A 24,915-nucleotide genomic window follows, 5' to 3' on the forward strand; every position below is an offset into this window, starting at 1 on the left:
CTGCAATTTGCAGATTCCTGGAGAAACCAGCAACTCCAAGCTTTAAGAAACTTATATTTATGGGGAGCTTGCAAGGGACACAAAACTACCCCTTTACCTACTACATAAACCAATATTTGTACAATAAACTACTAAATCTGAACATCAAATGACAGCTAATATTAAAAACTACAAACGTGACTGCTTTTAAGTGCCAGGTCTAATGATAAATCCCAACAGCAATTCATACTGAGCACCACAAATAGCAGCTATTTTGTGCAGCAAAATGCCATGCAATCCCAACTCTCTCCATCCCCTAAAATAAATGTTCAGCCACGCATAGTATTCCCAAATGCCTCCTGTAGTGTGGCACCAGTGTCCCAAGAAAGAAACAGGAGAAAGGAATTAGAGAAAACATAAGAATTTAAAGGTTGTGTGGGAGGTGGAGGGAGATAAAGAGCTTTAAAGCAACTTTATATAACTGCACTGAACAACTGCTGGCCATTAAAAAGCTGATCTCTTAACTACTCATGTTGAAACCTGCAAAATGTAAATCAAGCCTTTGTGAGACTAACTAAAATAGAGTCCCCTCAGGGCTCCACAAATACCACAGTGAAGTCACTGAACTGCTCAGCAAGCCATTCCCAGACCTTGATTTAACAAAGTCTCCAAAGGATTTCCTGACAAATCACAGAGTTAGTCATTTCTCTCAGATGAGAGATTTCTTCCAGATTAAATAATATTTACTACTTTGACAAAACACCACCTACATTATATAGAAAGATTATAGGTCCAACTGATACCTACTAAAACAGGGAAATTAATGAGCTAAAACTGTCTGACAACACACCATGCTCACTTATTTGAGAGTAAATGTAACCCCATACTAAACAGTTAATATCCATTTTCAGTTTCATATCACTGCTTTACTTCATGACAAAACACATTTATTTAGCATATGGTTAAAAGAAATCACGTCCAGGCCAAGACCTTCTCTTTCAAGCTTCCAACTCAAGTGATTTATAGACAAGTTAACAGGGGTTGTTTATAACTGAAAATGACAGACCTTCAAGTATACTAGCACTAGCAGGCACAACTATTCCTAGATAAAATGCACCTGTATCTTTAAAGATGCAAGAACCATCTTATAAGGAAAAAGATAAAAGTCCTCACTGGGCTGCAAAAGAATGCCTAAAAATATTAATGCAATAGCCACATTGCAACTAAGATTTCATAGATCTAAGTGAGGAAATTCAAACTATAGTAACCACTTCTAAACCACCATCAAAAGCAGTAAGTAGCAGTTAGCAGTAGTATGATGTTTTGGTTGTGCTTCCCACAACCACCCTAAGTTTTGAACATTATAGCTTCTGCATGCAGAATTTCAGCTATTCTATTACATTAATGTAGTTCTGTGCCTTTAGTTTTCTTTGCGGTCATTTCATAAGAAAAAAAACTAATAGGCTGGTGTTTTAACTATGTTTTCAGTAAGGTAATTGGGTCAAATGGCAATTGGAATATCAAATGTTATTGTGTTCCAAAAAAAAAAATTAAATTAAAAATGATTGTCTCCGGTTCGTGTAGATAAAATGAGTTTAAATTAAGTTGTATAGTATATGCCTAAGGACAAGCTGCTGATCTGTATTTAAAAATCCTGTCTGCAGTGAATAAGTAGCAACTCCATCCTCAGGCTGAACATGAAAACTGGCTTCCTGCCTAGGTTTCCTTGTAAATGCCTTCAAATGGCAATCATGCCCCAAACTGTACTTCAAGGAGAGAGCATACGTAATCAGCCATGGTTACTCTCCTCAAAATAAAATACAGGGCACTGCTAGCTGAGTAGTCAGAAGGAAAATATAGTAACGTAGTGAGCCTGGTGCGAAAATAATCTATTTCTTCAAGTATGCACTGGTATTTACCAGGAAACTGAGACATGCAGTTATTTTTCAGTCTTGCATTGAACACATTGGGAAGCTAGGCACTACCTGTCTACACTACACATTTCAGCTGGGTTTGGAAATTGTGACATTAGCTCTAAACAGATTTACCTCTACGGACAATATAGTTAATACTCGGTTAACTGTGGCAACAAACAGTTTCACCCTTAGCATGGATAGAGACCCTAACCATGCCTCTGTAAAATGTATGGACAAGCCTCTTTCATCAAGCTCTCTGTGTAATAAAAGTCACACATAACACATCACCATACTGATAGTGCCACTCTTTGTGCATGTCACCTGGGCACTATTTCTTGCCGAGATACTATAGGATAGTTACCCAGACTGTCCTAGAATGCATTGGTGGGGATGCACGGATTCAACCGTATTGTGAAAAAAGCTTCTGCATGGACACAGTTCATCTGTGTTTTATGTAAATGAGCCAGGCAAGAGTGTCACAAGATGCTTATAAAAACCAGGCTGAACTTGTAATGTAGACAGGAACTCTACTGCTTTGAAGACCAACCAGTGTGCTGTGAATGCTGCCTCCGTATTAGCAGAAAGTTTGAAACGTTGGGATCAAAAGGTTCTATGACAGATGGAAAGAGTAGGAGTGCATGAACAAAGTGAAATGACAGTAGCAGCAAGCATCCTTGGGGAGGAGAGAAACAGGGATCAGTGTGGGAAAGTTAGTGGGAAGCTGGGTAACCGGAGCAGGTCCAGGAGAGGGAAAATTAAGGGAAAAAGAAGAAGAGGAGAGAAGACTGGGGGGAAATGAGAGCACAGGAAGAGAGACACACAGGGCTAGTCTACACCATGCAGCTTTTAGCGACAAGGCTGTATTGACACAGCCTTGTCGCTAAAAGTGAGCATGTGTAAACGCTCTTTGTTGGTATTTTGTCATCACTTTTGCCAATAAAATACTTCCAGCCCCGCGAGTGGCGTTAGCTTTGTCGGCAGGCAAGCGCTCCTGCCAAAAAAGCCTCATTCACACTGCCACTTGCATCAGCAAAACTTTTGTCTTTCTGGGGGTGGGGGTAGCAGGGGCTTTTTTAAGTACCTGTGAAAGACAAAAGTTTTGTTGACAACTTTGCAGTGTAGACATGGTATGTGAACGTGGGGCTCTCTCACAGTACAGAGGGCTTGGCTACACTTACAAGTTGCAGCGCTGGTGGAGGCTTTCCAGCGCTGCAACAACACCCCGTCCACACTTGCAGGGCACAACCAGCGCTGCAACTCCCTGGTTGCAGCGCTGGCTGAAAACCCATCCCGGCAGGGGTATAAGGAGTGCAGCGCTGGTGATCCAGCGCTGCCCAGCAGGTGTGGACACTCACCAGCGCTTTACCTGTCCTCCAGGGAATAAGTAGTTATCCCAGAATTCCTGTTCAGCCACTCTGCACATCAGTTTGCACTCTACTGCTCTTGCCTCAGGTGACCCGCCCTGTAAATGCCCCGGGAAATTTAAAAATCTCCTTCCTGTTTGCTGCAGCCAGGTGTGGAGTGCAATCAGTTTTAATCAGTTACAGGTGACCATGCCTCCACGCGGCAAACGAGCCCCAGCATGGAGCACTGGTGAATTGCAGGACCTCATCAGTGTTTGGGGTGAGGCATCTGTTCAGGCACAGCTGCGCTCCGGCCGTAGGAATTACGATATCTTTGAGCAGATATCAAGGGCCATGCTGGATCGGGGCCATGATCGGGACGCAGTACAATGCAGGGTGAAAATTAAAGAGCTGCGGAGTGCCTATTACAAAGCCCGAGAGGGGAATCGACGATCCGGAGCTGCTCCCACGACCTGCCGTTTTTACAGGGAGATGGATGAGATACTTGGGGGTGACCCCACTGCCAATCCCAGGATAACGATGGACACTTCTGAGCAGGCTGGGGGACAGGAGGAGGAGGCGGCGGAGGCGGAGGCGTGGGGGGGGGAGGAAACCGCGAGTGAAGCTCCTGGCATGGGGGAAGAAACCGCAGATTCCCTGGAGGCATGCAGCCAGGAGCTCTTCTCAAGCCAGGAGGAAAGCACGCAATCGCAGCAGCCAGCAGTTGCAGAAGGACAAGCAGAGGAGCGTGTTACCGGTAAGCGGCTTTTATTTTCTGGGTGAAATGTTTCTGGAGAGGAGGGGGGGTTATGGATGCATGCATGCCAGCCTCTAGATGTGGAATAGCCCGTTGATGTGGTCTATCACGTCGCGGTAATCTGCCTCAGTTATCTCAGCAAAAGCTTCATCCAGAGCGTGGGCAATATGCCTGCGCAGGTTTATAGGCAGAGCCACTGTGTCCCTTGTCCCAGTGACGGTGACGCGTCCGCGCCACTCTTCTGCCAGTGGTGGGGGGACCATTTCTGAACACAGGCAAGCCGCATAGGGTCCCGGGCGGAATCCACATTGCTCTAAAAGAGCCCCCCGCTGTTCCCTAGTGACTCGCAGTAGGGAAACATCTTCCAGGATTAAGTCCTGTGAAAAATGTTGGGAGACTCTTTAGTGAAGAGATAGGGAGATAAGATCACCCCTGCATCTGCATCTTCATTTCACTCAACCCCTCTAGCACTCCAGATTACCCGAAGCAACCAGCTCCCCTCTTACACCCAAGCCCCACTTCTCCCCATATAAGCACTGCTCACTCACCATGTCGTGGCTTCTGTAGTGTTATGCGTGTGGGTAAAAGAATGCTTAAATAAGAACTCACTCCCTCAGTGTAACAATTCATGTCTGGAGATAGTGGATACAATGCTGCCCGTGTTAAATGTTGTCATTTCTGTTTCTACAGTGACCTTGACTACTGGACTGCCCAGATGTTCAACATCACAGAGGCTTCAAAATTTGAGAAAAAATCCCCGAAAGAGCAAAGAAGACATGCTGAAAACTGTTCTTAATCAGTCTGCTCGAGAGAGTAAGGACTTGAAGGATTGGCGAGAGAAAGAAAGCAGGACACGCAAGAGAAATGCAGTGGCCAAGAGGAAAACCACGGAGCGGCTGCTAAGCATCCTGGAGCGCCAAGCGGAGTCTATAGAGTCACTCGTTGCCATGCAAGCAGAGCACTACCGTGCTACTCCCCCACCCGCCCCGTCCTTTGTGCCTTGTGCCCCAATGTCAGCTCAAACCACCTTTCCCCAGCATCCAGGTTCTTACCACCACCAGCTGCCTCCAACACCTGTACGTTCCCCAACCAGCCCTGATACCTACCACCACCCTTACCCTCTGCATTCAACCCCCATCACCATGCAGTATATGAACCCTGAAGTGCAGGATTCATTAAACAGCAATCCAGACAGGGCATATGCAAACTTGTGACTGTACAGTTCACCAACCCACACCCCTGCCCTCTTGTGTTCATGAAATGTTGTGTGTCTGTCTGTCTGTCAAGGAAGTTTTTTTCTTTTCAATAAAACAATTCTTGGCTTTGAAAACAGTCTTTATTATAGCAGATAGTGAAAGATACCTTAGCCCAGTAAAGAAAGAGGCACTACAAATCATATTATTATTATGGATAATAGCATAACAGTGTAAGCAGTGCAATTCACTCCCATGCAAGGCAGCAAACATTATTGTTGGCTTTCAGCCTCAAATTCTTCCCTCAAGGCATCCCTAATCCTTGTAGCCCTGTGCTGGGCCTCTCTATTAGCCCTGCTCTCTGGCTGTGCATATTCAGCCTCCAGGACTTGAACCTCGGTGGTCCATGCCTCACTGAATGTTTCACCCTTCCCTTCACAAATATTATGGAGGGTACAGCAAGCGCATATAACCGCGGGGATGCTGCTTTCCCCAAGTCTAGCTTCCCATACAAGCAACGCCAGCGGGCTTTTAAACGCCCAAAAGCACACTCCACAGTCATTCTGCACCGGCTCAGCCTGTAGTTGAACCGGTCCTTGCTCCTGTCAAGCTTCCCTGTATAGGGTTTCATGAGCCAAGGCAGTAACGGGTACGCGGGGTCTCCAAGGATCACAGTGGGCATTTCGACATCCCCTACTGTGATCTTCCTGTCTGGGAAAAAAGTCCCTGCCTGCATCTTCCTGAACAGGCCACTGTTCCGAAAGATGCGTGCATCATGCACCTTTCCAGGCCAGCCTGTGTAAATGTCAATGAAACGCCCGCGGTGATCCACAAGCGCCTGGAGAACCATAGAGAAATACCCCTTCCGATTAACGTACTCTGATGCCAGGTGGGGGGGGGCCAGAATAGGAATATGCGTCCCATCTATCGCCCCTCCACAGTTAGGGAAACCCATGTGTGCAAAGCCATCCACAATGTCCTGCACGCTCCCCAGAGTCACGGTCTTTCTTAGCAGGATGCGATTAATTGCCTTGCAAACTTGCATCAAAACGATTCCCACGGTCGACTTTCCCACACCAAACTGGTTCCCGACCGACCGGTAGCTGTCTGGAGTTGCCAGCTTCCAGATTGCAATAGCCACTCGCTTTTCCACCGTCAGGGCAGCTCTCAATCTTGTGTCCTTGCGCCGCAGAGTGGGGGCGAGCTCAGCACACAGTCCCATGAAAGTGGCTTTTCTCATACGAAAGTTCTGCAGCCACTGCTCGTCATCCCAGACTTCCATGACGATGTGATCCCACCACTCAGTGCTTGTTTCCCGAGCCCAAAAGCGGCGTTCAACGGTGCTGAGCATTTCCGTAAATGCCGCAAGCACTTTAGTGTCACACGCGGCAGGCAAATCCATATTGATATCATCGTCGGAATCCTCACTGTCACTTTGGAGCTGAAGGAATAGCTGGACTGCCAAACGTGTTGTGCTGGTGACACTCATCAGCAGAGTCCTCAGCAGATCGGGCTCCATTTGCCACAGAAATCGCGATTCACACAGAGAGTAACAGAAAGACACTCACAATGGCGCCAAACGCTGCTGGAAAGAGTGAATGCTGGGATGTGAAGCGATGCACCACGGGGCGCTGGCAAACAGGAAGCGGAATGACCCGCACACTTCCTTCCCCTTCCCACAATACTCAGCGCCAAAACGGCGCCAAAACGGGACGAGGTGCTCTGTGGGATAGCTGCCCACAATGCACCTCTCAATACAGCGCTGGAAAGTGCTGCAAGTGTGGCCACACTGCAGCGCTGGTAGCTGTCAGTGTGGCCACACTCCAGCGCTGGCCCTTCCACAGCTGCATGACCAGCGCTGTAACTCCCAGCGCTGCAACTTGTAAGTGTAGCCAAGCCCTGAGATAACACAGAAGGGCTCGATTGCTGCACAACCTGACTATTGCTTAAATATCAAACTTCAGCACTCAATTTCTTTTCCTGCTCCCTCAATGAATAAACTCTTTAAGGCAGTAATTATGTCTGGGGTCTGCATATAAACGGGCTCAGTGGCAATTAAGTACTAATTAACATGGGTGGGAAATCAGGAATGCAGCCGAAGGTTTCAATTGGGGGAGAACCACAAATAGGAGGGTATATATTATACCCAAACTTTTCATTGCTACCACTTAAAAAAAAAAAAAAAAAAAGGAAAAAGTCACATACCATCACTTTCTAATCCCCATCCCCTCTTTAAATTGAAAATTAATGGTAGTTTAGGTATAAACGTGATCAAGTCATGATCACTTATAATGTGCGAGCAGAAATAAAGTCCAGATGAGTAATCTATATACGTGGTGTTTTAACAGGGCCAATTTCACAGAACTAAAAACAAATTATGAGCCAGATCAGCTTGGAGAAAGAATTTAAAAAGAAAAAACGTGAATGATAATTGAGAATCATTTAAAAACATCTTGGCTTACTAGATGCCCAAAAAGTCAATCCTACAATTGAGAAAGAAGGCTGTACTGGTTAAAAAAATATGACCTGGGTTAGGAGGGAAGTGAAGGAATCTATAAAAAATAATACATAACAAATGGAAGAAAGGGGATGAATTTAAATCAGAAGTTAGAAATAGTAGAAAATTTATAATGGATGCAGAAGGACACAAGTAGTCTATGGCCAGCAGAGTTGAGGACAATACGGAGGAGTTTTTAAAATATATTAGGATAAAAAAGAATCCTAACAATTACTAGATGGAAACAGTAGAATCATCAACAATAATGCGGAACAGGCAGAAGCATTCAATAAATATTTCTGTTCTCTATTTGGGGAAAAGCAGATGATATAGTCTCATCATATGGCAACAACACCCCTTCCATTCCACTAGTAATTCTAGAGGATGTTAAACAAACTACTAACGTTTTAAAAATGTCTAACAGCAGGCCCAGACAACTTGCATCCAAGAGTTTTAAAACAGATGGCTGAGGAGCTTCCTGGACCATTAATGTCGATTTTCAAAGAGTCCTGGAGCACTGGGGAAATTCCAGAAGAATGGAAGCTACGGTTGGTCCAATTTTTAAAAAGGGTACACCGGATGACCTGAATAATTATATGCCCCTCAGCCTGACCTCTATCCCAGGCCAGATAACAATGAGAGTGACCAATACGAGACTCGATTAATAAAGAATTAAAAGGAGAGTAATATAAATAATGCAAATCAACATGGATTTATGGAAAATAGATCCTAACTAACTTGATATCTTTTTCTTTTTTAATGAGATTAAAAGTTTGGTTGATAAAGATAACAGTCTTGGCGTAACAGACTTAAGACTTCTGTTTGACTTGGTACCGCATGACATTTTGAATAATATAAAATTAACATGGCACACCTTAAATGGATTAAAAACTGGCTAATTGATAGGTCTCAAAATGTAATTATAAATGGGGAATCATCATCAAGTTGGTGTTGGTGTTTCTAGTGGGATCCTACAGGGATCAGTGCTTGGCCCTATGATATTTAACATTTTTATCAATGACCTGGAAGAAAACAAAGTCATCATGAATAAAGTTTGCAGACGACATAAAAACTGGGGAAGTGGTAAATAACAAGGAGGACGGGTTACTGATTCAGAGCAATCTGGATCACTTAGTAAACTAGTATCAGAGGGGTAGCCGTGTTAGTCTGGATCTGTAAAAGCAGCAAAGAGTCCTGTGGCACCTTATAGACTAACAGACGTTTTGGAGCATGAGCTTTCGTGGGTGAATACCCACTTCGTCGGATGCATGTAGTGGAAATTTCCAGGGGCAGGTGTATATATATATGCAAGCAAGAAGCAGGCTAGAGATAACGAGGTTAGTTCAATCAAGGAGGATGAGGCCCTTTTAATACAGTTAAATGTATACATCTACGAACAAAGAATCCATAGAGGCTATCAGGCTATACTTACATAATGGGGGACTCTATCCTGGGAAACCATGATTCTGAAAAAAGATAGGGGGATGTCATGGATAATAAGCCAAATATGAGCTCCCAGCATGACACTGTAGCCAAAAAAGCTAATGCGATCCTGGGATGCATAAAGAGGGAAATCTCAAATAGGAGTAGAGAGGTTATTTTACCTTCCACTCATGCAACTGCTTCTGGAATACTGTGTCCAGTTCTGGTGCCCAGAATTAAAAAACGATGTTGATAAACTGAAGAGGATTCAGAGAAGAGCCACAAGAATGATTAAAGAATGAGGAAAATAGGCCTTATAGTGACAGACTCAAAGAGCTTGATCTATTTAGCTTAACAAAGAGAAGGTTAAGGGGTGACTTGATTACAGTTTAGCAGCAGCTACATGGGGAACAAATATTTAATAATGGGCTCTTCACTCTAGCATTGAAAGGTATAACATGATCCAATGGATGGAAGTTGAAGCTAGATACATTCCAACTAGAAATAAGGCATAACTTTAAAAAAAGTGAGTAATTAACCACTGCACAATTTACCAAGGGTCATGGTGGATTCTCCATCAGTGAAAATTTTTACATCAGGATTAGATGTTTTTCTAAAAGATCTGCTCTAGGAATTATTTTGGGGGAGTTCTACGACCTGTGCTATACAATAGGTTTGACTAAATGATCACACTGGTTCTTCTGGCCTTGGAATCTATGAAAGTGTTGTCACAGCCATAGCTTCAAGAGAGGACTCTAGATCTTGGACTTACAAATACACTTAGAATTCTTCATAACAGGTCAGCAGCTTGCATGGTGGAAATAAAATAGTTAATTTGCACTTGTCTTGAATGGGTTAGTTGTGCCTGAAAAGTGGCTCTCTCTTAACCTGACTACCAATGCATTTAAATTACTGTGATTGTAGTATCAAATAAACACTTTTTGAATTTACAAACTAGCCACTGAAAAATAAAAAGATGCTTCATACTGAGGTTTGCATCCCAAAGTCCACTATGTTCGAATGTACAAATGGCTATCATACCTGTTGCCCTCTCTCCCCTACTGTTTCATTATTAGATGCTCAATAGGCTGCAATGCACTCTGGGGGGGACAGCCTCAGAGCATATGAAATCTGAACAGAACATGCAGTCACTCATTCATGCAAAGACAGTGTGTGGAATTCATGCAAGGATGACTGGTGAAGGTGCAGAGATGAGTCCAGAGCATTCAAGGCTAAAAACCATCTTACCCAGTTTACACTTTCAGTACGAGCCAGTGAACTGCACTTCTTACAGAAAGTCACTACAAAACAGCATAGCATCACACATAGTTTGACACTTACAATTTTGCCATTTCTAAACAAAATTTCTACCACCATGTCAGTACATATGGAAGATTCTGTCTACAGCAAGGTTACTATTCTTCAAAATTTCAGAGTATGAAGAAACTGCCTGGGAAAAAAAAAACTGGCAAAGCAAAAAAAGCACATTCCAAATAGCTCAAACTCAGCCAAATTATTTGTTAAGTTCAATTCTAACCTAAAAACAAGCAAGAGTACTAAAAAAACCACAAGAACCTGCAAACAGAAACTTGAAATTAATGTTCCATCTCAACAATAACTATGCTGCAATACTAATACTACTCCTCCAACTTTTTTAAGTGCATTTTCTCTATAAAAAAAGTCTTGGATGTACTGTAGATTCATAGGTTCCAAGGCCAGAACAGACCACTGTGATCATAGCCTGACCTCCTGTGTAACACTGGCCATACAACTTCCCCAAAATAATTCCTTTTGAAATGTACATGTGGGCATATGTAATGTTTTGTATTAAAGCATCTGTATTGAATGGTCCCTTGAAATGTGTGTTAACTACTTATGCTAAACAATCTGTTCCACCTTGTATTTAGGGGGACATTCTAAGTATGTTTCCTAGACCTGAAAGATTTATACGATCTGAATGAAGAAGAGCTCCGTGTAATCTAAAAATCTTGTCTCTCTCACAAACAGAGGTTGGTCCAATAAAAGATATCACCTCACCCATCTTGTCTCCAACACAGCTACAAAAACACTGCAAGCAGCTTATGTATGTAGCTATTCACATGATAATGGTAATGATCCAATTCTGACTTTATATGGGGTTCATTAATAATACATTTGTCCAAAACAGAAAAGTTGAGAAAACAAAGTTATTGTTGCAGGAAGAGGATTTCTTTCTTCCTATAACAAATGTCCTGAAAAAAAAACTCTAAACAATGTATAAAAATAAAGATAAAAATGACTACATGAAATCTTAACTTCTCAAGATCTTCCTTCTCTTTATTAACTGTACTTGAACTGAGTCATCCTATACAATAAAATCCATTACTAACCGCAATACTATGAGATTGCTTTTTCTGGCCTTTGTAGTAGGTGCCAGCACAAAAGTGCAATTCATATAAAGGAACACTTGAAAGTACTGACATTTTAATGGCCACTGCAACAGGTCAATGCTGTTCAAAGGGGACCATTAGTACAGGACACACTATAGTGAACTATAATCTGCATGTCCTTGAATGTCTGATCTTTAAAACAAAGTATTTATTAATTTGGGGACATGAGAATTTTTTTAAAGGTATCTTGGTCCTTCTATTTTGAAATTACACAAAGAATGCTAAAGCATAAAATGACTAACTTATCTGAGAGAAGTTCCTAGTTCAACCTAGACATTTACCCTTATTTAGTCCTATATGTTAAATCAGAAGATTTTTAACTAAGGCCTTGTCTACACTGGCAAGTTTCTGCACAGTAAAGCAGCTTTCTGCACTGTAACTCCCAAGTTGTACACACTACAAAGACACTTAGTGCGAAACTGCACAGTTGTAGCGCTTTAAAAAAAAACAAAACATCCCAACGAGAGGCGTACAGCTTTCTGCACTAGGGCTACAGAGCTGCGGCGCCAGTGTAGACACCATGGTCAATTACAGCGCTGTGAATGGCCTCTGGGAGGTGTCCCACAATGCCTATTCTTACCTTGCTGGTCATCGGTTTTAACTCTACTGCTCTGCCCTCAGGCAACCAACCATCATCCCCATCCCATAAATTCCTTTGGAATTTTGAAAGTCCCCTTCCTGTTTCCTCAGTGATGCGTGCAGTGGTCTCAGCGCATCTTTAGGTGGCCATGAATGCTCCACGCACCAGGCGATCCCCTGCTTGGAGCAATGCCGAGTTGCTGGACTTCATCAGCATTTGGGGAGAGGAGACTGTCCTTTCCCAGCTGCTCTCCAGACGTAGGAATTATGATACCTATGGACAGATTTCACGATGCAGGACAGAAAGGGGCCATGACCAGGACACGTTGTGGTGCAGAGTCAAAGTGAAGGAGCTGCAGAACACCTACCACAAAGCGCAGGAGGCAAACCGCCACTCCAGTGCTGTGCCCACGAGCTGCCAGTTCTACAAAGAGCGGGATCCAATACTTGGTGGTGACCCCACTGCCACTGTGAAGACCACTGTGGATACTTCAGCGGTTCACGTGTCAGTCGAGAGTGGACTAAGCCAGGAGGAAGAAATCTTGGACGAGAATGTGGAGGGGGACCCAGAGGCGGAGGATGGCTCGGAGGTCAGAGATACATGCAGCCAGGAGCTCTTTTCTACCCCAGAGGAGGCTAGCTAGTCATAGCTGTCGGATGTTGGCAAAGCGCAAACAGGAGAGGAGGCCCCTGGTAAGTGGATTTGATTTTGGGAATCACTGAAGTGAATTGTGGTGGGCAGGAAGGTTGCAGAAAGCAGGCTTGTCTCCCATCACATGCCTAGTCTGAGAAGCAGAACAGGCTGTTGATTAACTCCCTCAATTTATGGGAATCTCCCTCCGAGATCTCCAGGAAACTCTTGAGGAGATAGTGGGCAATCTGCTGCCACAGGTTTTTCGGCAGAGCTGCTTTATTTCTTGCCCCATTAACAGTAACTTTCCCGCATCACTGTGCCGTCACAGGCGGGGGAAAACCGTTGTTGCACACAGGCGAGCTGCATAGGGGCCAGGGCGGAAGCCGCAGTCTTGGAGAAGACCCTCCCTTGATTCCCTGCTCACCCTCAGCAGCAAGATATCTTCCATAATGATCACATCCTGTGGAAAGCCTGGGGACAGGAATGATTATTGGGCCCCCCTACAGTGCTGGCTCTACCCAAGAGCCACGTGCCCAGTGTACAGCAGAGTCCAGGAAGACTGATTTACCCTGCCCTGCGGCTACTCACCATTTAGGGGGTCTTGTGGCTCATGTGTGCTTGCCAGGGGTCAGCCAGTTAGTGACAGGTGTGTGAGTACTGGCTGTGTTTTAAATCACTGAATCAATGTTGTCTGCATTGCAAACCATACTGCTTCTGTAAAATGTTGCGTTTAAATTTCAGAGAGATGACCTTGGGAGCCCAGCCTCCCTCTTTGTTATTGGCAGCTGAACAGATGCGCAGAATTAGAAAGTGGCCAAGAAGAACTAAGGAGGACTTTCTGCGTGATGTTATGATGCACTCCGCCGCTGAGAAACAGGAATCGAAGGAGTGTCGGGACAGTGAAAAGGGACCGAAAGGAGAACGCGGCACACCAGAATAAAACCCCAGAGTGGCTCCTAAAGGTTATGGAGTGCCAAGCAGACATGCTCTTCTAGGCAATACTAGCTCTGCAAACCAAGCAGCTCTGCGCCCACCCTCTTATGCAGCCGCTGTCACAAAACTCTTCCTCATGCTCCCCTCAGACACCAACAACATACTCTTATCAACCTCTTGTCTCCAGTCTATACCTGTGACATTCCACTCCTCCCCCATCACAGTCCAGCACTGTGGACTCCCATTACCCACTGCACTCAATACCTATCCCTCTGCAGTTTGGCCCTGCTGAAGTACAGTACTTGCTCCATAGTACTTCAAAGGAGAAGATTGGATATGATCCCTGGACATACACAATTTTTTTTGTCATCCCAGGACCCCACCTCCTGGGACCTTCCCTTCCCCCATACCCCTCACTGCTGATGAGTTTTTTTGTTTGACTCTCCCCTCCGGTTGTTGTTTTTTAATAAAAAAATGATGTTGGTTTGAAAGCAATCTTTATTCTATTAATTTAAAGCAAAACAAGCCCTGCAAAGCAACATACAATTATGTTAAACCCTCATATTGCATCGCCTGCACCAATCACCTCCTAGCATTACAAGAACTGCACTCCTGAGCATAGCAACAAATATTAGTGGCTTTCAGCTTCAAATTGCTGCCTCAAGGCATCCCTGACCCTTATGGCCCCGCGCTGAGCCCCTCTAATAGTTCTGGTGTCTGGCTGTTCAAACTCAGCCTCCAGGTGCTGAGCCTCTGCGGTCCAGTCCTGAGTGAAGCTTTCACTCTTCCCATCACAAATATTATGGAGCATACAACACGCAGCTATAAGCATAGGAATATTGTCATCGGCCAGGTCCAGCTCCCCATAGAGGCAGCGCCAGCGGGACTTTAAACGACCAAAAGCACACTCAACAGTCATTCTGTACTAGCTCAGCCTTTTGTGAACCACTCCTTGCTGCTGTCAAGTCGCCCCATGTATGGCTTCATAAGCCACGGCTTTAAGGGGTAGGTGGGGTCTCCCAGGATCACAACGGGCATTTCGACTTCCCCAACGGTGATCTTTTGGTCCAGGAAGAAAGTCCCTGCTTGCAGCTTCCTGAACAGGCCAGTGTTCTGAAAGATGTGTGCATCATGCACCTTTCCGGACCAGCCTGCGTTTATGTCTGTGAAACGCCCACAGTGATCCACAAGCTCCTGGAGAACCACTGAGAAATACTCCTTCCAATTAATGTACTCAGTGGCTAGGTGGTCTGGTGCCAGAATTAGAATATGCATGCCATCTATCGCCCCTCCGCAGTTAGGGAAACCCATTTGTTCAAAGTCATCCACAATGTCACGCATGTTGCCCAGAGTCAGAGTCTTTCGGAGCAGGATGCAATTAATGGCCCTACACGTTTCCGTCAACACGAGTCCAACAGTCGACTTTCCCACTCCGAACTGGTTAGCGACCCATCGGTAGCAGTCTGGAGCTTCCACAGAACAATCGCCATGTGTTCTCCAACGGCAGGGCAGCTCTGATTCTTGTGTCCTTGCGATGCAGGGCTCGGGCGAGCTCATCACACAGTCCCATGAATGTGGCTTTCCTCATCTGAAAGTACTGCAGCCACTGCTCGTCATTCCAGACGTGCATCACGATGTGATCCCACCATTCAGTGCTTGTTTCCCGAGCCCAAAAAGCAGCATTCCACTATGCCACAAGCAATCTCATATCATAGCTAGTACACATGGTGAGATCAATGTCACACTCCTTTTGCCTTTGTAGTTTAAGGAATAACTCCACTGCCACTTGTGACGTGTTGGTCAGAGCAAGCAGCATACTGGTTAACAGTTTGGGATCCATTCCTGCAGCTCAAAGAAGCAGGGTGCGCAGTACCCAAACCACTGAAAGACAACGCCAAATGCAGACAAAAGCACAGGAATTGCTGGGATGCAAAGCTGTGCATCACAAGGCACTGGAACAGGACCCAGGATGCCCCGCAATCCCCTCTGCCTTCCCACAACACTTAGCTGCAGAAGAGGAAGAGGTGCTCTGTGAGATAGCTGCCCAGAGCATGCCACTCCAAATACCGCTGCAAGTACCGCAAAAAATGTACGCACACTATTGCGCAGGCAGCTGACCATTGAAGGGAAACCACTGTTGTGTGTTCACACTCTCTCTGAGCAGCACTTTAACGCCCAGCGCTGTAACTCTGCCAGTGCAGACACGCCTTAAGTCTGCCTTTTAGTTACTCAAGCACCAAACAGCATCTAAACCATTTAATACTTAAAAAAAAATAATAATAATAATAATAAAAAAAAAAAACTTCCCTTGCCTCCACACTGAGATAGCTTAAACAGCTGAATCAATTTTGGTGAAATTTCAACAGGATCAAAAGTTTGCTTCTAAGTTGAAACCAAGCTTAAGAAGTTTTATTCCAAAGCTAATATTTTTGAGAATACTCAAGCAACTATGATATCCTGTTGCTGAATACTTAGACTTAAATTTCCAATCTCCCCTTTTAATTGACAAGAAACATTGCCTCAGTAAAATATTTATATATCATCCTCAGTACACTTGGTGTTATATAGTACCTTAGCCACCAAAGAGCTTTTCAGGTCACATGTACTTCAACCACCACTGAAACACAAGTAACCTCATGTTAGTGAATCTCACTCTTTTAAAATGAGCTTTACTACACATCCTGTTACTTTTTCACATGACGAAGAGTAGTTTTTTTAATTTTATGGTGCTAGATCTCCCAGAGTAACAGACAGCACTGTTCCCACATAGAAGTTTGTTCAACATGACCAAAAAGTGGAATTGTTTAATTTAACCCAGAACCCTTAGCAGCAACTCATCCACTTTAGAGTAACAGAATAGTGAGCACATGAGCAGAGAAAAATCGAACACATCTACTGCAGGAAGTATTTATTCCATTTCCTTTGTTTTTCTTGTCAACCTTTCCCTTTCTGAATTCCAAGTCTGATGTCTACAAGCTTATCCTGCTTTGTGCATTAAGAATGAGACAGTTATTGCTCTGCAGATAGCAGGAGCTGAGATTTATTGCAAAACCCTGTTTAAGTGTTTGTTTCAAGCACAATGAGATCTGAATCTACAGGGCAAGCCTTTAACTTTGTAGATCTTTAAGCACTTCCCTACAGTTTTCATTTATGATTTGTTTATATACCTGTTAATTTTGAATATATACATTGCCAAACTTCATAAATATAATTACATTTAAAAAAATGCAACCCAGAAGTGTGAAAAGTATTTCTAGTACTGAATCAAAACCTTTGCAAAGACGACCCCATTCAAACACACAAATCAAAGAAAGGGAGAATCCAAAGAGGATAGCCTGCTTGTATACAGCAGAAGTCACTTTCAGTAATTTATTACCAGCTGGGGCAGACACATGTACCTTTGTTTTCTGTATGATAGGATTAAGCTTTGTGGCCTTTAATTAAATTTGAATACCACAAAGCAACAAGTTAACTCTGTGACAGAAAAGTCTTTAAAGTGCTAGGCACACACACTGCAACATTATGCATGGTCCGTTCCATCCCTCTCCTCCTTCCTCCCCGCTCTCCCCAAAAAGTGTATTGTGCAGTTTTCATCAGGTTTACATTTTTTTCTTTCTTTACTATGACTAATCTGTTCAGTGGATGGGAATGGGCATAAGTTGCCATGGAGATCTCCAAGTTTCAACACAAAAGTTAAGAGGCAACTGGCCCTCATTACATTATCTCAAGGAAAATTCAGATAGGGTCATTATTAGAAGGCAAAAAGGAAAAGATGAGGCACATGGGAGTGGGACAAAGTTTCTGACAGGCTGCGGCAGGTCTATTAGTTTAAAATGGGTGGTTGTGAAGAGACGAGGAAGTAGAGTCCTTGTTTGGGAAAAGGAGAAATCATGCAACTCTAGTACAGGAAGCAGGGAGGGGACGGTGTTCGTTTAGGACAGGCAGCCAGAAGGGAAGAACTAGATTTCTTATTTTAGGAATTAAGTGTAGAGATGGGCCATGTATGCAGGAGAGACTCTACTAGTGGAGGGTATTTTGGGGAAAGGGAGCAGGAATAGTGAAGCCTCTGGTCATGCAGGAACAAGAAAGGAAAAGGTTTCTCCGTTGATTTAAGCACTAGGTACAGGACGGTTGTGCATGAGATGGCAAAACCAGCAGTTCATACAGATGGGTCTTTGCTAGTGCAGGTTAAAAGGGAGAGGTAGTGATCATCCGGCACAGGGACCCCGATACAATGCAGACAGAAGGGAATGATTGAGGAGTGCATACGTATAAAAAGTTACGATTCTTTTATGTTTTTACAGCGCGGGTCACTGAAGTTGTAGAAGCCACACAAACTATTAAAAAGAGTTAACAAGCTTGGTCTGAAATTAGCCCTGCTCTTTTCGTCCTTGAATTTCAAGCACACACACTTCTCATCCGAACCCCATCTTTGCTCTTCAGCTTGCTGTTGCGGGAAGCCTTACATGTAAAGCTGGTTTATCCCCACCCAGGTTTGGAAATGCACACATGTAGCCCTGCCCCTAGTGGTGCAGATGGCAGGGAGGAAAGGGGGGTACGCGGGACCGTGCTCCTGTAGGACGGGGGCACCGCAATGCAATGCAGAGAAGTTGTGTGTGTGGAGGGGGCATGCACGTGTCCCCACTGTTCCTGAGTGGGAGAAGGGGGGGGCGGGTACCGGTCGCTCCAGAACAGCCCTTCCGCGCCTCTGCGGGAGGGGGGATGGCCTAGGGCGGGGACAGGCGGAGCAAAGGGTCCCGGTGACTTACCCAGGTGCAGGGTGAGGTTGATGGCGCTGGGGTACTGCACCCCGGCCAGCATGGTCTGGCTCTGCCACCAGGTGGTGTCGGCCTGGTTGTAGTCGGTGAGGAAGGCGGCGCCGTGCTGCAGGTGGGGCTGGGCGGCGTCGCACAGGTGGCAGGACTTGGTGACCCCGGTCACGCCGGTCTGCACGCAGTACTCCTCGGCCGGCGAGCCGCACGTGTTGGTGGCCACCACGGTCACGTTGAAGGCGGCGTTGACGAACTCGGGCATGCAGCGCTGCGGCCGCCCGCTCACCTCGTCCGCGCATTCGTCCATGGCGGCGACGCAGCGCCCGGCCAGCTCCAGCAGCAACAGCAAAGGCAGCGCCCGGCGACCCATCCTCGGCCGGCACCAGCGACGCCCGCGCGCGGCGCGAGATGGAGCAGCAGCAGCAGCAGCAGCCGCCACCTAAGCGGCTCGCGCCGTGAGCGGACGGGGGCGCGAGACGCGGCGGCGGTTGAGCTGGTGGGCGCGCGCTGGCTGCGTGCGGAGAGGCAGCGAAGGCTCGGGCGGCTCCCGCTGCTCTGCGACTGAGCAGGCAGAGGGGAAGCGGGCCCGGCCGGAGGAGGAGCAGGCGCCACAAGGGGGTGGGGGCTGCGCGCGCGGTGCACGCTGGGAGGCACATCCCTCCCCCTTCCCGGCCGGGGCAGGGGGACTTGGGGCTGCGGAGCGCTCGGCTGTTTCCTTGGTGACCCCCCCCCGAATGCTTTGGAGGGCGGACGAGCGCATGGGGACTTAAAGGAGCCGTGCTGGGGAGCGGTGCCCCCCCAGGGCTGCGGCTCTGGGGGACAGGGAGCTGCAGCCTATGGATCCCCGCGCGACAGGGCTTCGCGGGGTGGGGGCTGCACGCCCCACTCGGGACCCGCTGCAGGCGCCGCCTCCAGCCCGTAGCATGCCGGCCACGGAACTCAAGTGACGTTCAAACTCTCCAGCTGGGTGAGAATTCCCCTCGCTGTATCAAACCCGGAGTCTGAGCTGGGGGGGGGTCGCTCTCTGCGCACCCCCCTCCCCCGAGCTAGCTGCAGCTCCATGGGGGACTTCACGCTGCTGAAGAGCCGCCAGTGCAGGACTCTGCAACTAACAGTCCGTCCTCTGCTCCTGCTTAGCAGGGCACTCGCTGGTCTCAGGCGCCTCACCTCTCCCTCGGGCACTGGAACAGGCTGGCAGATCACACAAAGTGCAAGACAATACTAGGAATTAAGGATCATAATTAGAATAACTAGGACAAAAACATCTATGCCATGTTGTTGTAGCTGTGTCTGTCCCAGCAGGATGAGGGGGGGGGAGTGAGGTTAAATCTTTTGTTGGACCAACTTCTGTTGGTGAGAGAGACACAGAATCACAGACCTAGAAGGGACCTCCAGAGGTCATCTAGTCCAGTCTCCTGCACTCATGGTAGGACTAAGTATTATCTAGACCATCCCTGACAGGTTTATGTCCAAACTGCTCTTAAAAATCTCTAATGATGGAGATTCCACAATCTTCCTAGGCAATTTATTCCAGTGCTTACCACTCTGACAGGAAGTTTTTCCTAATGTCCAACCTAAACTGCCCTTGCTGGAATTTAAGACCATTGCTTCTTGTCCTATCCTCAAAGGTTAAGAAGAACATTTTTTCTCCCACCACCTTGTAACAACCTTTTATGTACTTGAAAACTGTTATGTCCCCTCTCAGTCTTCTCTTCTCCAGACTAAACAAACCAAATTTTTTCAATCTTCCCATCATAGGTCTTGTTTTCTAGACCTTTAATTTTTTTTTTTTTGCTCTTCTCTGGACTTTCTCCAATTTGTCCACATCTTTCCTGAAATGTAGTGCCCAGAACTAGACAATACTCCAGTTGAGGCCTAATCAGCGTGGAGTAGAGTGGAAGAATTACTTTTCGTGTCTTGCTTACAATACTCCTATTAATAACATCATTCTGGGATGTGCTTTTTTTGCAGCAGTGTTACACTGTTGACTCATATTTAGGTTGTGATCCACTATGACCCCCAGATCCCTTTCCGCAGTACTCCTTCCTAGACAGTCATTTCCCATTTTGTATGTGTGCAACTGATTACTCCACTTAGGAAGGAACACTTTGCATTTGTCCTTATTAAGTTTCATTCTATTTACTTCAGGTCATTTTGAATTTTAATCTTATCCTCCAAAGCACTTGCAACCCCTCCCAGATTGGTATCGTCCGCAAACTTTATAAGTGTACTCTCTATGCCATATCTAAATCATTGATGAAGATATTGAAGAGAACTGGACCCAGAACCGATCCCTGTGGGACCTCATTCATTATGCCTTTCCAGCATGACTGTGAACCACTGATAACTACTCTCTGGGAATTATTTTCCAACCACTTATGCACCCACCTTATAGTAGCTCCATCTAGGTTGTTTTTCCCTAGTTTGTTTATGAGACGGTCACATGAGACAGTATCAACACACTTACTAAAGTCAAGATATACCACATCTACCACTTCCCCCAGCTACAAGAGGGGAAGCACCTTGTAGATGGGGTGGAAGCAGAAGGGAAGTTGGATTGCTTTTGAGCCACACATATGTCTTCCTCACATCTGGGAAATGTACTTAGCGTGTCACAGCTAAATACACGATGGAGTGTATTTAGCTTTGAAACTAAGTTTCCTAGACCTGCAGAAGACCTCCGTGTAGGCTGAAAAGGTTGTCTCTCTCACCCACAGAAGTTGGTCAGTAAAAGTCATTACTTCACCCCCCTTGTCTCTCTCTGACAAATTTTTTTTTAAGTTATACAAATCATTAAGATGAATCAAAAATGAGAATTCTACCAAGCCACCTAGCTATCTAGAGGAGGTAGCAAGTTACTAAAAAGGAAGTAAAAAAGTAAATCAGACACTGCGTACAAGTTGGAAGTAGGTATCAGTACCTAAATAAAATATCAAAGAAGCTGGTCTCCCCAAAGGAGAGTCTCAAATGCTAAAGTCATATGTAAAAGGGCAGTCAGCAAAATACATAATGGAGTCACATAGGAAAAACGCAGATGACCAAAGCTGCACCACATACCACCTCCAGACAGTCTCTTCCTTGGTTCTAAATATTCAACCATTTTCGAGCCCCAAGAAATACATTTTTTCTATATATTTTTCTATGGTTTGCACTATAATTTGTTAAATATATTATAGTATTTCCCTTGCCTCATTCTGCAGCCTCAAGAATTTTGTGGGAACATAGGGCCAAAATCAAACCTCATGGAAATTAGTGCAACTCTATTGACTTTGGAGCAGTTGCACCTGCTTACATTAGGTCTGAATTTGGCTCTGAGTAGTATTTGTTGGACAAGATTAAAGCACCATTTCTAAGCCTGGCTCCCCCTTCTAACCTCTGCTCTCCTCACAAATAAAATTTTGGTTGTCCAATACCCTGATACCATTCAGTAAAATACAGCCACTCCTGCAGGGAGAAATCCTCTCACTGAGTGAGGTGCAAGTGGAGTTTCAAACAACATGTAAGGAGGGAATTTAATACAACTTTAATAAGTCATACAAGTCAGGGTGAGTTCAGGCCCCCAGAAGCTAGAAGGCTTTAGCTGCTTTAAAATGCATTTGAGGTATTTCCTGTCATTAATATTCTTTGCACTTTAGTCTTTTTTTTTCTTTTTTTTTGGGCGGGGGGAGGGTAGGGGAGAAAGGAAATAAGGGAGGAAGTGAAGATGCTGGGAATGGAATACATTTTTCCCTTGGGTACATAAAACTAACTGTAAAATTTAGCCAAATTGACTGTTTACTTTAAGTTCTCTGTAGCTTCCCTTTAAAATACTCTCATTATCTACATTCCAACATCCTGCTGAATCACAGATTATTAGTGTCCCTATTTCAGAGTGGTAACTGTGTTAGTCTGTATTTTCCACTGCATGCATCTGATGAAGTGGGTTTTAGCCCACAAAAATTTATGCCCAAATAAATTTGTTAATCTCTAAGATGCCACAAGTACTCCTCATTCTTTTTAGTGTCCCTATGACTCATCTTGTAGCCTCTGGGCCAGAATATCCTGAAGTTTCAGATTAGGATTTAGCAGTTAAGGTTACTAGGAGAGTGGAAGGAATAACAGGAATATGTGGGTCATTTTCAATATTTACCCATTGGCTTCATTAACCAAGAAGCAAAGTTTTATACTTTTTTTATAATAGTATTAATTTCTTTAAAATTTTACTATTTGTCTCTTACAAAAGCCAATCTAAAAAAATCTACTTGTGATTGTAATTTTGTATGATTAGGTGTGTAACATTTCTATATCTCCCTCTAGTAGTGCAGTTTGTAAAAATTGTAAGGAATTTTAAAGGCTATTCACATCAAGAAACATAAAGTTTGTCAAGATTTTTAAGTCAGTTACTAGTTGCCAATGAGACTTAACCCTAAAAAATCTGAAAGCATACCAGAGGTTTTTTTTAAACTAATGGGGGTTGGGAGTAAGAATCACAATCAGCCTTATAATGGAACTCCAGTTGCAACTATAACTACTGCTTCTGCATAATGAATCCTTACCTTACTTTTGTGAGGTAGATAAATATTATCCTCATTTTACATATTGGCAAAACTTAAGCAGAGAAAAGATAAGGGACTTAGTCAAAGCCACAGGGTAAGTAAGTCAAGAAAACACTCTAAATGATCATAAAGAATGGCAGAATTATACGTCTGTCTATCAGATTGGTGTATTCCCCTCCTTTTTTAAAAAATTCCTAATAAACTCATCCTCCTGGACATTATCCTGTCTGAACCCAGATCTCTGTAGTGCTTGGAGGCATCAGCTCTGCCAGACATGACTACAGACTGGGTTCTGATTTATTGCTACTAACAATGAGACAGCTATCACTATGGGATCTCCCTGCAACTTTTCAGATTCAGGAATGCAGACAAACCTATGTTTGCTCTTGTGTAAACCCAGCTCTCCTGCTATGTAGAAAAAGGGTATTTCTCCAGAGATTTGTTTAGTAAACAGGAAACATCACTCCATTAGATATGAGCTGATTGACAATTGAAGAAAACTGACATAGCCAAGAGCCTTATGTCTACAGTGGAGTGAGATGCTAGATCCCTCATGGCAATGCCATATTAATGCAGTTAGTAGTCCAACAGCATCAGCTTCCTTAACATATTACCACACGTATTTCAGTTTAAAAATAAATTGTATTTTGTTAATTTAAAATGAGAGAATTGAGAATGCAGCATTTTGGTGTAACAGCATGAATGGTTAATGAGGACCTAGATTGTGCCTGGCCCTGCACAGGTATGCAAAAGGAGAAAGGTACAAGGTATCCATGTCCAGGAACTGAGTCTAGCTAGTATTGCAAGTCTCCAAAAAGAGGACCGGTGTAAAAAGAAACATCGGGGATCCTCAGGGTTCAGAGAGCAACATAATGTACACTATCACCACCAAACTGTAGAAAAAAGTGACAGTTGTGAATATTAGCCTCAAGATGTAACAAAAGTGCTATGGCTGTGTCTTCATGGCTAAAAAAAGATGCATTTTTACTACAGGTTAACAAACACATTAGCTATCCCACTGTAAAATCCTAGTGGAGACAAGACACTGTAGTTCTACCACAGTGTAAACTAGTAAACCATGGATTTGGGGGTGGGGATAGAGTGTTGACATCACCTTGATATCTTGTGGTAAAAACTACAAGTGCTTTTTTTCTGCTAGGATTTTACAGCTGTCTTGCCTCTACTAGAATTTTGAAGCAAGATAACTACAGTGCTTAGTTATCTCGCTGTAAAGAACACATCTTTTTGGCAGTGAAGAAAAAGCATATGAAAACCCATGGCAGCAAGGACTGCTACAAATGTGTAAGGAAAATAGATTTACTTGTCAGATGACAGAGACCTATTCTTTGCAAACATCTCTTACCTCAGACCCAACAAACTCACTACACCAAACATCTTACAGGATATTTACCCATAAAGAGTAACATGTAAAATATCTACAGAAAGCTCATAACTTGTCAAGACTCAATCATTGCAAGATGTAGGTACAGATAATATTTAAGGAACAATGTGTATAGAACATATGCTTTATGGATTTGGAGTAAAAATTAATCAGGGTAATGTGTCTTGGTGAGGGCCCATTCAAGCAAGAGGGAGTTGTCACCCCTCCCTAGTCACCTGGCAAGTAATGCAAGGTTCTATCATTTATCCTTGCCACATCCCAGAACAGTCAATGGAAAACCATCAAAGACAATTGCAAGCAGTCAAAACCACTTGAAGGTGAACAGACCAGTATAGCAGGTGGGAAATTGCCCTAGCTAAGAAAAAAGAGAAAAGACTGTTTCAGTACAACAGAATGTAGGGAAGACCCTCTATATCCATTCACTGAGGAACCCCCTTGACGAACAAGGGGCTTTCATGAACATTTGGATTCTGGTTCTTATGAAACCATGACATTCACTAGCTCTGCAACAGACTGAATTTTTG

At 44.5% G+C, this 24,915-nt stretch overlaps 1 protein-coding gene across 2 annotated transcripts in view; it reads right to left on the reverse strand.

Annotated features, from left to right (window-relative positions):
• The window catches only part of LAMC1 (laminin subunit gamma 1), a 151,077-nt gene that overhangs the window by 118,217 nt on the left and 7,945 nt on the right, over nucleotides 1–24,915 (reverse strand). The window contains exon 1 of one of the 2 annotated variants that reach the window (XM_045027224.1): nucleotides 18,452–18,986. The exons of the other annotated variant lie outside the window; for it this stretch is intronic. Coding sequence (XP_044883159.1) covers nucleotides 18,452–18,824 — 373 coding nt within the window. The 5' untranslated portion in view covers nucleotides 18,825–18,986. Of the gene's footprint in view, nucleotides 1–18,451; nucleotides 18,987–24,915 lie in introns of those variants that run through there. 2 annotated transcript variants of the gene reach the window in all.

The sequence above is a fragment of the Mauremys mutica genome, chromosome 8 (assembly GCF_020497125.1).
Source record: "Mauremys mutica isolate MM-2020 ecotype Southern chromosome 8, ASM2049712v1, whole genome shotgun sequence".
Taxonomy (NCBI): domain Eukaryota; kingdom Metazoa; phylum Chordata; order Testudines; family Geoemydidae; genus Mauremys; species Mauremys mutica.